At 47.6% G+C, this 15,070-nt stretch overlaps 1 protein-coding gene across 1 annotated transcript; it reads right to left on the bottom strand.

Annotated features, from left to right (window-relative positions):
* Nucleotides 1-3,712: 3,712 nt before the first annotated feature.
* RNF222 (ring finger protein 222) lies at nt 3,713-4,375 on the bottom strand. Its single transcript, XM_004375995.1, has one exon. The coding sequence runs from the start codon at nt 4,373-4,375 to the stop codon at nt 3,713-3,715; it is 663 nt and encodes a 220-aa protein (XP_004376052.1).
* Between the last annotated feature and the right edge of the window lie 10,695 nt (nt 4,376-15,070).

The raw sequence follows: 15,070 nt of genomic DNA, 5'->3' as shown, positions 1-15,070 counted from the left end.
AGGGACTGTCTGTTGTGTTCCCTGTCAAGACAGTCATTGGTGTTAGCTGGGCACCATCTAGTTCTTCTGGTCTCAGGCTGATGAAGTCTCTGGTTTATGTGGCCCTTTCTGTCTCTTGGGCTAATTCTTTCCTTGTGACTTTGGTGTTCTTCATCCTCCTTTACTCCAGATGGTTGGGACCATTTGATGCATCTTAGATGGCCGCTTGCAAGCTTTTAAGACCTCAGACGCCACTCACCAAAGTAGGATGCAGAACAGTTTCTTAATAAACTTTGTTATGCCAGTTGACCTTGATGACCCCTGAAAGCAAGGTCCCCAGACCCCAGCCCCTGCTACTCTGTCCCTTGAAGTTTTTGATTATATTCAGGAAACTTCTTAGCTCTGGTTTAGTCCAGTAGTGCTGACTTCCCCGTAGTGTGAGCTGTCCTTTTCTTCACCTAAGATAATTCTTGTCTACTATCTAGTTAGTGAGTAACCCTCACCTTCTCTCCCCACCCTCATAACCATCAAAGAATATTTTCTTCTGTGTTTAAACCTTTTCTTGAGTTCTTATACCAGTGGTCTTATACAATATTTGTCCTTCTGTGACTGACTAAATTCACTCATCATGATGTCCTCCAGATTCCTCCATGTTATGTTTCATGGCTTCATCGTTGTTCTTTATTGTTGTGTAGTATTCCATTGTGTGGATATACCATGATTTGTTTATCCATTTGTCTGTTGATGGGCACCTAGGTTGTTTCCATCTTTTTGCTATTGTGAACAGTGCTGCAATGAACATGAGGGTGCATATATCTATTTGTGTGATGGCTCTTAATTCTCTAGGATATATTCCAAGGAGCAGGATTGCTGGAGCATATGGTACTTCTATTTCTAGCTTTTTAAGGAAGTACCAAATGAATTTTAAATGGATACCTTCTAGGATAAATTTTTAGAATAGGAATTGCTGCGTCAATGTAAATGTTTTGATAGCTATTTACAAATTCCCTTTCCTGCGGGTTTTACCCATATACATTCCCACCAGCAACTCACGTACTTCCCCTCAGCCTTGCCAGCAGGATTTGACAATCTAATAGGTGTAAAACATTATGCCAGCAGAATTTTAATTTGCATTTCTTTCACAAGTGTGACTGAATAAATGCTTAAGAGCCATTTCTGTTTTCATTTTTAAACCATCTTTTTCATCTAAGATAAACTATCTTAAAAGTCCAAGCAAAGAGCTTCCCACATTCATTGCAAAGTCTCTGGAGTCTTTGAGAAAATATATACCTTTATTTAAAAATTAACTTCTGACATTCTTTGAAAATAAAAGAAGGGCCATCTACAAGTCACCGCTGAACAATACGAAAACACTATCGGTATTTTGAAGTAAACTTTCAGCAAACACAACAAAATCTGGAAAGACTAAAATCAGGTCCCCAGAAATTCATGACACTGTTTAAGGCAGGGAGCCCTGGTGGCGCGTGGTCAAGATCTCCGCTGCTAACCAAAAGGTCGACAGTTCGAATCCACCAGCTGCTCCTTGGAAACCCTGTCGGGTACTTCTACTCTGTCGTATAGGGTCACTATGAGTTGGAATCAACTCGATGGCAGCAGGTTTTGTTTTATTTTTTTTGGTTTAAGGCAGCTTGACTGAGGTTAAAACAGACTAATTTAGAGTCTTTGTAAAATTGACATTTTTTTATTCCTATAATAAATGATTTTTCCCATGAAATCTACCTATATCCCCCCAATAGCAGCCTCTGCTCTTTTTCAGTCTTGAAAAGAGCACAGAGACGCCCATGTCAGCTTGTTAGTATGTCCCACATCGTTCCTGTAGGGGGATACCGTTGTCTAATGGTCCCCAGTGGCCTTCACTGCAGGAATTCCTGGGTGGCACAAACCGTGAAGCTCTTGACTACTAGCCAAAAGGAAAGTTGGTGGTTTAAACTTACCCGGAGGTGCCTCGGAAGACAGGCCTGGCCATCTGCTTCCAAAAGGTCATGGCCTTGAAAACCCTTTGGAGCACAGTTCTGCTCTGGCACACATGGGGTTGTCGTGAGTCGAGTCAGAATTGATTCAACGGCAACTAACACCACCACCACAGGCATTTGGGAACTAGATAAGAGGCAGCGTGCTAATTTCTTTCCCCAGAGAGAGCAGACTTCGCAGAGAGAGTTATAGGTTGTGGAGGTCTCAGCTGTTGGCACACCTGGAGTGTGAACAAGCATCTGTTGAGAGACTAGCTGGAGTTTTCTGTTGTTTTTAATCTTCCGGCGTTGACTTATAAGCCTCAATAAACAGCAAATAGCTGTTCCTGAATGACTTGCTCCTCAGGCAACCCCCAATCTGAGGCTTTCCTGGTGGTCTTCGTCAAGCACCCCCAACACAATCCAGGGTGGGGTCTCCAGGTGACCAGGCCTTGGCCAGCAGCCAGCAACACCTGGGTCAGCATTCACCGAGATAGTAGTGTCCCTGACAAGCACATCTCTTTACTTCCCCACCCTTCCTTACCCAGCCCAGCCTGGGAATCCACCTCGGAAACTGGCCCAGCTGGTGTGGGCTCTAATGAGTGACTGGGTCATGAGGAGGAGGACTTGGGCTGGGAGGAAAGTGGGAGACACCAGGGATTAATTTATCGACATAGTTCTCTGCTGACTCAAGTGTCAGCTCTCAGGGTTCCCCTCCACTCCCTGCCTTCCAGTTCACCCTCGAGAACCCCAAGATTCGAAATTGGGACCACTCCTTGGCCCAGGGGCCTTGGGAGACCTCTGACTTCAATTGTGGGCCGATGAGCTGACCTCAGCCTAAATCAACACATCTGTTTCCTGATGTGGCCTTAGCTCCCAGGAAGACCCTTTTCTGTTACTTCCCCCAGAAATCCTGGGCCATAGCCTCTATCTGAGGCCAGCTTCTCCTTCAGGGAAGACCTTCCAGGTCAGTTGTTTGGAGGCTGGGAGAAGGACTTGGAGGTGGGAAGGAGAGCCCAGCCAGGAGGGTTGTGGATGGTTGCTGAGAAACAGTGTGCTTTCGGCCCCTGTGCCACCCCTTCTGTTTGTTCCTGAGAGCAAGCTACAGAATTCTGGGTGGGAATTGTGGCCTGGAGGAGAGTTGCCATTGGGCCCTATCCAGCAGGACATATTTGAGCAGAGCTTCCTAATCCCCAGGGAGGCTCACCTGGATTCCAGGAGGTCACCTGGCAGGTAAGTACTTCACCTCAGGGCTGGTGACCTCACAGGAAGGTAGGAACCACCTATCTTCCCACTCTGCTCAGGTCCAGTCTGGAGGAACGGAGAAGTATCTACTGAGGATACTCAGGGGGCCACAGCTGTGAGTTTTTGTTTTTGTTTTTTTTTTGGAGTGGGGGCGTGGTGTTTATCTGCACATTTTCACCTTGGCCAGGACTTGAGGTTTTCATTTCAGCCCAGGGCTCAGCTTCTGGTCTCAGCTCTAGCCTTAGAGATCATCAGCCCCCAGCCCCCAGTCTTGCCTAAGACCCCTGCTGGGAATGAGGAGCTGGAGGTGGAGAGAATGCCACGATGCTTCCAACCCAGCACCACTCCAACTGCCCTTCTCTGCTCCAGGTCCTCCCTCTGCCCGCCCACCCCACAGAGCTTGGTTGGACTGGGTCTGTACGGGGGCCTCTACCCCGTTCCAAGGCATGGTCAGCCCTGCTGTGTGGAGCAGGGCAACTCCAGAAGTAGCTCGCAGCTGCCCTTTCAGGTGCCATCACTCATGCCTGCTTCCTCACCAGCAGGACCCAGGGCAAGATGGCGGCCACCACAGCCACCACGGCAACGAGGGTGATGAGTAGCAGGGCCCGCGACCGGCAGCAGAACGACCGGGTTGACCTGGGTGCAGGAGAGGCCTCCGAAAGCTCTGCCAGGCTGCGCCGCGGCAGGACACTGTCCTGCTCCCCCAGGGGCATCCCGTGGCGACTGATGATGAAGATCTGGGGCTCCCGGGGCAGGCTGGGCAGCAGGTCCAAGGGGAGCTGGTAGTTCTGAGTTGGGCTGCCTGGCAGCCTCGCTTGGCCCATAGATGGTCTCCAGACAGGCTGGGAGATGGCCAGGGGATTTGTGTGGCCCAGAGTGTCTGGTAGTGGCACAGAGGGCAGGCCTACGGGCACAGCCAGGGTCTGGGGGCTCTTTTCCAGGATGGAGGGCCAGCGGGAGCTCTTCTTGCTGAGGAAGGTGACGTAGCGGCAGATGGGGCATACGATGGTCCTCTGGACCTGTCCATCCACTCGGGTGGAAAGCAGGTACTTCACGAGGCAGTCATGGCAGAATACATGGCCACAGCTCAGTGTCCGGCTGGCACCCTCCAGATCCCGGAACTTCTCATAGCACACGGGGCACTCGCTGCTGGAGCTGTCTTTGGTCTCCCCTTCTGACATGGCCACTGTGAGAGGGCAGGGCCCTTAGCTGTGGGAAGGAGGGGCTGTGAGCATCAGTGCCTATTGTCCTCCTTCCCTCCCTCTTCCTAGCTCCCACACACCACTGCCTCCAATGTCTTTTTTTTTGTCTTCTCCTCCTTGTCCCTCCTCTTTCTTTTCCTCCTACTGTTTCCCTTTCAACTGTGCCTCCTCAGTGGCGTACCAGAATCAAACCAAGGGAGGAGCCTAAGACCCTTAGGAGGAGATGAGGGGGGCTTCTGGAAGGAGGGATAGAGAGATCCCAGTCACGTTGGAGGGAGGGAGGTGTGTGGAGTGTGATGAAGGTGTAGCCTCACATGAACTGTGACATGTAAAGATGGTGAGGTCACCGCCTCGCTTCTTCCTGATCAACACAGGAAGTTAAGGCAGGAGGACCTAGTTCCCAGGGGAAGCAGGTGACTAAGAACATGCATCCTGAACATGCATTCCTAGCCTCAGCCCAATCCCCAATTTTGCTTACATCCAGAGTGGCTGTTTTCCAGAAAAGCCTCTGCTACTCCTCAACCTCCCCGCTCAACTGGTGTTGGCTGAAGGTCCCTAGTCATTGGATTACATTACTCTGTGCTAAGTGTGGCTGTAAAGCAGTGACTGCTTTAAAAATAAAACTCAGAACTTGCACATCCAAATGCCTGCTGGCCCTCCACATAGTCATGCCAGGGAGCTATAGGCTTATTCCTCCACCCACCACAGCTCAGTCATTCTTCAAATTCTTTGGAAAGGGCCACCTGAGCCAGGGGGAGAACCTAACCTCAGCGAAGGCAGCTTTTCATCCTTCGAGGATGTGTCTGGTATTTCAGAAATGGCCAACGGTCACCAGAAGCCAAGTCTGGTGAGAAAGTAAAAGAGTGATCAAGAGGCACCATACTGTTTTAGGTCAAAGAGGTAATGTCACTATAAAGTAACAAGGTAAACATTATCTGAGATCCCAGAGATGTTTTCATCTATGGCAGAATTGTTGGATTAAGTACATGGCTTCCCAAGATGACTTTGAAGGGAAACACCTATTTAGATATGTGGTGAGGTTCCAGTGTCTTCATTTAAAATCCCCGGTATCACAACTGTGTAGCCTACACTTACCTAGAACAGCTTCTTTAGAAGGAACGGTGGAAGCATCAGTAACGTGGACAAAAGACCCCTGGACACTCCGACAAAATAGACTGTGTGGAAGCCCCAGACCTAAGAAACGATGTAATAATGGGAATGAGATCAATTAATGAAGAAAGACATACTACAGAGATCACAAATCTTTTGGAAGCTCTCCCCTCACTTGGCTTGATTCCAAATCCGTTTTGCCGAGTTGAAAATGTCCCATAACTGAGAAAGTGCAAAAATATGCAGAGGTGGGGACAGGGGATCTGGAACCCTGGAGGCAACTCCAAAACCTTTACAGGAGTTTTCCAGCTTTGGTCTCTGAGGTGGTTGCTGTGCCCCCTAGGCTGGTCCAATATGTGGGGATTGAGAGCTCAGACTCTGGAACCTGAGTCCTGTGTTCAAATCCTTGATCTATCCATTACTATCTGTACAACTTTGGGCAAGTTGTTTAACCCCTCTGAACCTTAGCTTCCCATCAGTAAGATGGGGTTGATAATAATAGTGATGCCTTCCTCTAATACCCTTGTTGGGGGTATTAAATTAATGCAAGTGAAGAGTCTGGCACACCATAAGTGCTCAGTAAATGCTAGGTGTCCTTGTTAAGGCAGGCCGAGGCCTCACCTTCTCTTCCAAAGGGACTTGGAGACCCCTGTTATGGCTCTGGAGGCATCTGCCCTCCCTCCCTCCCCTGTCACCTCCAGATGCTCCTTATTATGTGGATGACTAAAGTCACACACCTCTGACATAGAGACAGCTCACCTGTCTTTATGGAATAAGTGAACAAGATGACAGTAGATTAGGTAAGGGCTGGGCAGTGGATAAAAATTAAGATGGTGACACCAGTGTTTCTCAGTAGCTTTCATTTCATAACACACTTGCCAAGGTCTAAACTAAAAAGGGGCCATTGTCAAGCTGACCACGAATTTCTTAGGCCAGCTAACTGCTAACAAGTTCCCCTGCATTCCATAAATCCCAACAGCTCAATTGTATGGTGGCAATTTCATCCATCCATCCATCCAATTATTCAACAAATATTTATTGAGCACCTGTTACGTGCTAGGTACTAAGCTAGGGATTGGGGATAAACAGTGATCAAGAAAGCCCTTCATGAAACTCAAGAGCCTAATGGACATTTGTAAGTTTTCTTTTCTAGAAAAAGATTTATTTGAAAAGAAATTTTAAAAAGAGGAATAGTGATCAGTAGCTTATGTTGTTTGGGTAACTGAGAAATTGTTATCAAGATAGGCAAGAGAGTAACAGAGGATAGATGAGCAAATACTAAAGGAGGAAGGAAGTCCCTGAGTCGTGCCAACAGTTAACACGCCCAACTGCTAACCGAAAGTTTGGAGGTTTAAGTCCGCTTAAAGGTATCATAGAAGAAAAGCCTGGTGATCTACTCTTGAAAATCAGTCATTGGAAACCCTATGGAGCACAGTTCTACTCTGACACTCATGGGCTTGCCATGAGTTGGGATAGATTCAATGGCAACTGGTTTGGGGGAAGAAAGGATTTTAGAAATCATTTATTTAAACCTCCTAGCTTTATCGACTAGCAGACCCGGGTCCCGAGAGGAGGAAGTGACTTGCCTGAGGCCACTCAGGAAGGTGATGGAGAGAGAATGGCAGAGAGAGAAAAGATTCCATAGATAAGAGGAGCATTATTAGAATTGTTTGATAGATTCAGTGGGCAGGTATTAGCCCTGTCAGGAAGTAGTATCTTCCTGGGGAGGTGCGGGGGAGGAGGAGGAGAGCCCCCTACCCCTCATCTGGATTTGAGGAAAAGCAAAAACAATCCAGGGAGTGCAAAGACATCCCAGTCCCCACTGCTGGCCCGTGTGGGCAATTCTTTCTCCTTCTGTGCTTCAGGGGAGGCATGCTGCTCACGCTTGGACAATGCCACCCTCGCTCCTCACCTCCTCTCACCTCTCTTTCTCCAGTTTTTCCCTGACCCCTCCTTCCGTGAGTCCCTCCCTTTCTCATTATTTCCATTCCATTCCCCATCCTTGAGTCCCTCCTGTGGGCTGGGCTCTGTCTTGGGTGCTGGGGCAGGGAGAACGTAGCAAAAGAAATACGAGGAACATCTTCTAGTTTGGGCATAAGATAGTTAAGTAATGACCCATGCATTATACGCCAAAAGGCATCCTTTGGTGCTTTAGGAGACTGGGAGAGGGCTGGGCAGTCTTCATAGCTGAGATGGGGCCATTCGAGCTAATAATAAGTAATGACAACAGCGACCATTTATTGAACACTAATTATGTACTTGGCATTTTGCATCCCTTCCTCATTTAGGGAACTGAGGCTCAGGGCTTAAATTAAGTAACTTGTTCAAAGTCACACTGCTAGGATGGGGCAGAATCAGGATTCGAACCCAGGCCAGCCTGAGTGCACAGCCCGTGCTATCCACCACCATCTCTAAGGAGGGCTTAATGCGCCTCCATGCTAGATGTGCATTCCAGACCTTGGTCAAAGAAAGGAGTGGATAAAGAAGCACAGGTGGGAAAATGACCACCCAAACCTCCCTTCAGCGTGACCCTAAATAGGGCTGCCTCTCTGGGTACCTGTGAGGCAGGGGAAGACCAGGGCTGGGCCAAGGGGAGTGGACCTCATGAAGCCCCAGCGCCCAGCCTTGCCCACAGCAGCAGCCCATCGTGAGAGCTGGTGGAACAGAACAAGTCATCAGCCCAAGGAAAGTCCCCTCACCCTGGGACTGTGGGCTTGGACAGAGTGACACACCAGGCACCCAGCTTCCCTCCTGGAGCCCCAATATGCAAGGCCCTATAGTTTCAGCCCTGTCTACCACTACTTCTCCACCCAGAGACCACATATGCATGCACACGCACACACACATATTCACACACATAGACGTACACACAGAGACTTACAGACACACAGACACACACCCACAGACTTACACAAACACTCACATACATACTCAGACTTAAACTCACACACTCTCACAGACTTACATTCATGCACACAAGCACTCACACACCCCTGCATCACTTGAGTTTCAGTTCAGCATCTTGCCGAGATGTGACTGGCATCCCCATCTGAATCCCATGTCTCCCTCCCACTGCCGGTTCCCCGGACTCACTTGGGCTGGGACGAGAGAGAGCAGCATCCACCTCTCCACCCAGGGCCGTGGCAGAACAGATGGGAGCCACCCAAGGTGTTGGGGCAGGCAGCAGTATCTCCTCTGGCTGCTGTCAGTACGAGGGCCACTGAGGAAGTTCCTAATGACTGAGCAGGTCGGGAGGACAGTGCCTGGAATTGAATGTCGCCCAACCCGTTTGAGGCCAGGAGGCTCTTGGCGTTGCCCTGGGCTTTGGCAGCTGTTGGAGTCAGGTGACCTTGACGAGGATGCTAGGAGAGGAGCCCCCAGCCTGAGGAGGAGCCCCTGGTGGGTGCTTGAGAGAGGGCAGAGGATCTCACAGTGGAGGCAGTGACTCAGGACCCCTTTAACTGAGGCTCTCGAGGGATGGATTGTCCCCTCCCAACACTAGAAAAGTCATCTCAGTTCTTCCCACTCTCCTGGACCCATTCTGGAGATCCCAACCTCCCGGCTCCCATGCACAGGGTAAAGGGGTCAGTAGATCAGCTCAGGAGGGCTCTGACATCCAAAGTTATATCCGAATATCTGTGTGACGTGCTTGTGTGCAGTTGTCATTCATCAAACACCCAAAGGGGCTCGGAACCCCAAGAGACCAAACACTGGTATACAAGTTGTACAAAACCAATAAAATACATGCACACACACATGCATGCTCACACACACAGAAAGAGGTCCCTGGTATCATGTGAAATAAAAGCAAGTTTCAGAACAGTATGTTTAATATGATTGCATTTATGAAAACGATAATAATGTTGTTAGTTGTCGTGGAGTCCGCTCCGACTCATGACGACCATATGGATAACAAAATGTTGCTCAGTCCTGCACCATCCTCATGGTCATTGGTATGTTTGAGTCCATTGTTTAAGCTATTATGCCAGTCCATCTCATTGAGGGTTTCTCTCATTTTCACTGACCCTCCACTTTATCAACCATGAGGTCCTTTCCTAGCAATTAGTCTTTCCTGATGATGCGTCCAAAGTTAAAGTCTCACCATCCTTGCTTCTAAGGAGCAAGCTAATTGTATTTCTTCTAAGACTGATTTGTTGGTTCTTCTGGCAGTCCACGGTAGATTTAATATTCTTCACCAACACCACAGTTTAAATACATCAGTTAATTCTTCTTCTTTTCCTTTTTCGTTGTCAAGTTTTCACATGCATATGAGACAATTGAAAAGACCATCTGGAAGAAGATACATCAAATGGCTAATAGTTTTTTGTGGAGGGACTTTCTAAGTCACACATCCCTGTGATATTTTTGACTCTATAATCAAAAAACAAAGGATAATGCAGGAGCAAAGCTGGGGAATTAGAAACTTTGGGGGACTTCTAGCCTTCTCATGATTGGCGGTTGAGGAGGATCCTGGATCCCATGGGCAGCCAAGCATGAGTGTGACCCCAAAGGCCGACCCAGGGCCCCTCACCCCCACCTGGCCAGTCATGACCGCTCCCCTATCTGACCAACCCCAAGTCCGCCTTGAAGCTGGTTGGGGAGGGCGGTCAGGCCAGTGCACCCAGTCACCTCACCCAGGGGCACGGAGGTGGTGATTATCAGCTGTCGTGAAGGTCTCTGAGGTTCTTTTCCTGGCAGCTGGATGTGAGTAGTCCCAGACAGGGTTGCCAGATTTAGCAGATAAAAACACAGGATGTCCAGTTCAATTTGAATTTCTGATAAACAATGAATATTTTTTTAATATTATTTGTTCATGTTACTTTATTTTTTAAAAATAAATTTTATTTTTTAGAATAGTGTTAGATTTGTAGAAAAATTGAGGAAACACTACAGAGAATTCCCATATACCCCTCACGCAGTTTCCCCTCTTACTGACATCTTGCGTTAGTGTGGTACATTTGTTACAATTCATGCACCGGTATTGATACCTTACCATTAACTAAAGTCCATAGTTTATTCAGATTTTCTTCTTTTTACTTTTAACAACGAATAATTTTTAGTGTAAGTATGTCCAATGCATTATTTGGGATATAAAAACCAAACCCAACCCATTGCCATCAAGTCGATTCCAACTTGTAGTGACCCTATAGGACGGAGTAGAACTGCCTCAAGGGTTTCCAAGGAGTGGCTGGTGGATTCGAACTGCTGACCTTTTGATTAGCAGCTGAGCTCTTAACCACTGTACCACCAGGGTTCCATTTGGGATATACTTAAACTAAAAATTATTTGTTGTTTATCTGAAACTGGAACTGTGCATCCTGTATTTTATCTGGCAACTTTTATCTCAGACCAAAAACCAAACCTGTTGCCATTGAGTCAATTCCAACTCATAGCAACCCTGTAGGATAGAGTAGAACTGCCCCATACAGTTTCCAAGGAGTGCCTGGTGGATTTGAACTGCCGACCTCTTGGTTAGCTGCTGTAGCTCTTAACCACTACGCCACCAAGGTTTCCCAAACCATTGCTGACGAGTTGATTCCAATTCATGGCAACCCTGTATCTCAGAGAGCTCCCAAAATTTCTCTCTTTCAAAAAAAAAAAAAATTTCTCTCCTTCCATCAGCACCTCTAGGGGCCCACTTCAAAGGTCTTAGTCCCTTAGGCAGCTGGCTGGTAACTCTGCTTAGGGCTTTCTCGGTGTTCCTGAAAAGGAATTTCAAAGACTTCAGTATCAACAGCCCTTGTGTCCCCGGGAAGGAGACTGAGCTAGGCGGGGCCATCCTTAGACTCAGACTTATGTGATATGATGTGATGTGTGGGGTGATCAGAAGTTCCCAAGGTCCCCAAATCTTTTCTACTGACCATGCCATAAAGCTTGACTTTGAAGATTAATTTTAATATATAAATATTTATTATCATAGTCTGCATGGTTTTGTGTTCCAAAAACAGAATTCCACTTTAAAAATTATATGTATCTCTATCTATACACATATACCCACCAACTGTCTGTCAGTTTGTTGTATGTGGTGGATTATGTGTTGCTATGATGCTGGAAGTGATGTCACTGGTATTTTGGACACCAGGAGGGTCACCAGTGATGGACAGGTTTCAGCAGAGCTTCCAGACAAAGACAGACTAGGAAGAAAGGCCTGGCAATCTACTTCTGAAAATCAGTCAGTGAAAACCATATGGATCAACAGAACATTGTCTGATATAGTGCTTGGGGATGAGCTCATCAAGATGGTGGCAACGTTTCATTCTGTTATACATAAGGTTGCCATGAGTCAGAGCCAAATCCACAGCAATAACAACAACATGTACATGTATCGCTATATCTGTATCCAACAACATATATATCTATCTCTATCTACATAAAAACCAAAACCAGTTGCTGTTAAGTTGACTCTGACTAAGAGTGACCCCATGTGTGTCAGAGTAGAACTGTGTTCCATAGGGTTTTTGATGGGTGAGTTTTTGAAAGTAGATCACCAGACCTTTCCTCTGAGACATCTCTGGGTGAACTTGAACCTCCAACCTTTTGGTTAACAGCTGAGCTCATTAACCATTTGCACCACCAGGATCTCTCTCTCTCTCTCTGTTTATCTATCTACACACACACACACACACACACACACACACACACGCACACATTTACCTGAGAGTGTAAATACATCAGCCAGAGACATCTTAGCTTGAATTTATTTATTAGCTTGGCTGTAGCCATCTAGCAAGGTCGTGTGAGAGTAGGGAACATGGGACTCTCAAGTTTTGACAGGCAGAGGGGAATGGATTCTTAGGAGAAGTTCAGAGCTCAGGTGTGTCAGCTAGGAGGATCAACACTATAGGATCTGATAGTAGGAAGTCTGGGAAATTAAGACCAGCACACCAGCGTTTACGAGCGCTGTGTGTGTGTTTATATGTGGTGGTGAGTAAAGAAAAAATGCCATGTACTTTTGGGCAAGTTACTTCATCCCTCTGTGCCTCACTTGCTTCATCTGTAACGATGGGAACAATAGTACCTACTCTATAGGATTGTTGTGAGAATTAAATGAAAGGATGCAAATAATGTGCCTAGAACAGCACCTGGTATGTAGTAAGGGCTCCCAATGTTATCTACCATTATCATCATTACTACTATGGCAGGCACAGAAAGCTAACAAGCATAAGGGGCTTGAATACCTCCTAATTCCCATTTTTGCCTGGGAGGTCCAGGGCCTGGCCAAACCACCCCCGGCTTAGTGAATCAGATGCCTGTTGCAAGCTCCATCATCTCAGTTTATAGTCCCTGCACATCACAGAGGAATGCAGACTGAATTGTGGAAGTATAGTTTTCAACTCCAGGAGCGATGGGACCCATGGACTCCACTCTGATCAGGCCACATTGGAGCATTGTGTCCAGTTCTGGGGCCACATGGCGGGTAGGGGGTGTGACTGAGGCACCGAAGCATGTCCTGGGGAGGAGGTGGCTAGGACGGGGATGGGTCTGCAGACCATTTTGGCCCCAGAGAGATAAGTCTGTCTTTGGAGTGAGTTCTCTGTGTGGGTAGGGAGCTTCCGGACAAAGGGAGAAGCCCAGCTGAGGCTGGCTGACTGCCAACTGACAGCAGCCATGTTTTCTGCATGGGATGAGAAGCTGGACCATAACAAACATTTCCAAGTGCCAGATCACCTGGAGAACTGATTAAAGATACAGATTTCCAGATCCTGGCCCAGGACCTAGCAGGTCTGGAGAGGGGCCCAGGAAACTACATTCTACCCTTTTTTTTTTTTTTTTAAATTGGATAGACATATAGATGGATCCACCACCAATTGCTGTCAAGGTGATTCTGATTCATGGTGACCCCACTGGTGTCAGAGTAGAAGTGTGCTCCACAGGGTTTTCAATGGCTGATTTTTCGGAAGTAGCTCACCAGGCCTTTCTTCAAAAGTGCCTCTGGGTGGACTTGAACCTCCCACCTTTCTGTTAGCAGCTGAGTACGCTAACCATTTGCACCACCCAGTTTGGTCCTGGCTTGGTGAATGTCTGCTGCAGATGACATCTAGGTGGTGGATATATGGGGGTTCATTGTGAAATTCTTTTAACTTTGCTGAATGTTGGCAAATTTTCATAATAAATGTTGGAAACAATTTAATTTCTTAAAAGGTAACACATTCAAATGATTCAAAAATAAAAAAGTATTAAAAAACCCACAGTGAAGACTCCCTCCTCTCCCTGTCCTCCATCTGCCCATTTCCCACGCACCCCGTCCAGAAGGAACTTCTGTCATGAATAGTCTGGGGCCAAACATGCCATTCGGAACCTTATGCCAGGGCTGACATTTTAATATGGGTAAAAATAAATCACCCTACCAGGGGCGTGAAGGAGGCGGGGAAGAGGGAGTTTTTGCTTAAGGGGCATGAATTTCTGTTAAAAAACAGTTGCCCTTGAGTTGATTTCTCTCATGGCAACCCCATGTGTGTCAGAGTAGAACTGTGCCCCACAGGGTTTTCAATAACTGACTTTTGAAAGTAGATTGCCAGGCCTTTCTTCCAAGGTGCCTCTGGGTGGACTTGCATTTCCAATCTTTCAGTTAGCAGCTGAGCACATTAACTGTTTGCACCACCCAGGGGCCTGGATTACCATTAAGGGTAATGGTTACACAACCATGATGAACGTAATTAATGTCACTGAATTGTACACACAAAAAGTTCAAATGGCAAATGTTTCATTACATATATTTTTACCACAATAAAAAACAAAACAATTAAGTAACCTTAAATATCAACAGAGGCTGTGAAGAAGAAGGCTGGGAAGTCAATGAGGGCCAGAATCTGCAGGCCCATCCCAGAGGCAGAGGAGAGAAGATGAGTGGAGAAGGGAGAGCGTGCGTTTATAGGTTAAGGCCAATATTTGCCAGGGCAGAGGCTCTTGGTGTTTTTATACAGTGCCGCCTGGGAAAAGACACTCAACAATGATCTTTATGGGCTAAACATGCTTCTGTGGATACATCTAGACTAACAACTGGGGCTTGGATGAGGGAGACTGAGGGCTGTGTGCAGTTTGGAGACGTGACACAGAGTGTGCTCTAGTCCTGGCTCTAGAGGAGTAGGGAGGCACATCAGGAGGATGGAACGGGGCTCAGAGGGCACACTGGCTGCACCCCTGTGCACATGCATGGTGGCTGCAACTTAGCCAGTGAAGCGGGCAGTGGGGGCAGCTCCCAGCCGTGAGTTTGTGTGTGCACACAGCAGGTGCGAAGAGACCCTTGACCCTCCACTCTTCAGCGTCCTCATTGGCATAGTGAGTGTGGGCAGATGGGAAGTCCTAACCCATGAGGGCAGAAAGACCTCTAAAGTGTGGAGTGGGGGCTCTCCTTGCCCCTAGGTCAGCCTACGCAGAGGCCAAGACGCTGGAGGCTATTCACTGATCCCTCAAGATGTTCTGCTGACCTTCCCACCACTCCCGTCTGAGGCCACACTCCCGCAGTGGGACCAGGGTGCAGCCAGGACTGTCTCCCCACCCATTTGCAATTGTGAGGCCCTGACCCTGCTTGCTTCTAGCCAGCTCAAGGGTCTGCTTTGGGGT

The sequence above is a fragment of the Trichechus manatus genome, unplaced genomic scaffold (assembly GCF_000243295.1).
Source record: "Trichechus manatus latirostris isolate Lorelei unplaced genomic scaffold, TriManLat1.0 scaffold00040, whole genome shotgun sequence".
In the NCBI taxonomy this organism is placed as follows: domain Eukaryota; kingdom Metazoa; phylum Chordata; class Mammalia; order Sirenia; family Trichechidae; genus Trichechus; species Trichechus manatus.
Note: the sequence above shows the minus strand (reverse complement) of the source record. Positions and strands in the feature narration are given on the sequence as shown.

What these genes read in the sequence shown, in the direction of transcription:
- RNF222 (XM_004375995.1), bottom strand. Translation starts at nt 4,375, where the DNA reads ATGTCAGAAGGGGAGACCAAAGACAGCTCCAGCAGCGAGTGCCCCGTG.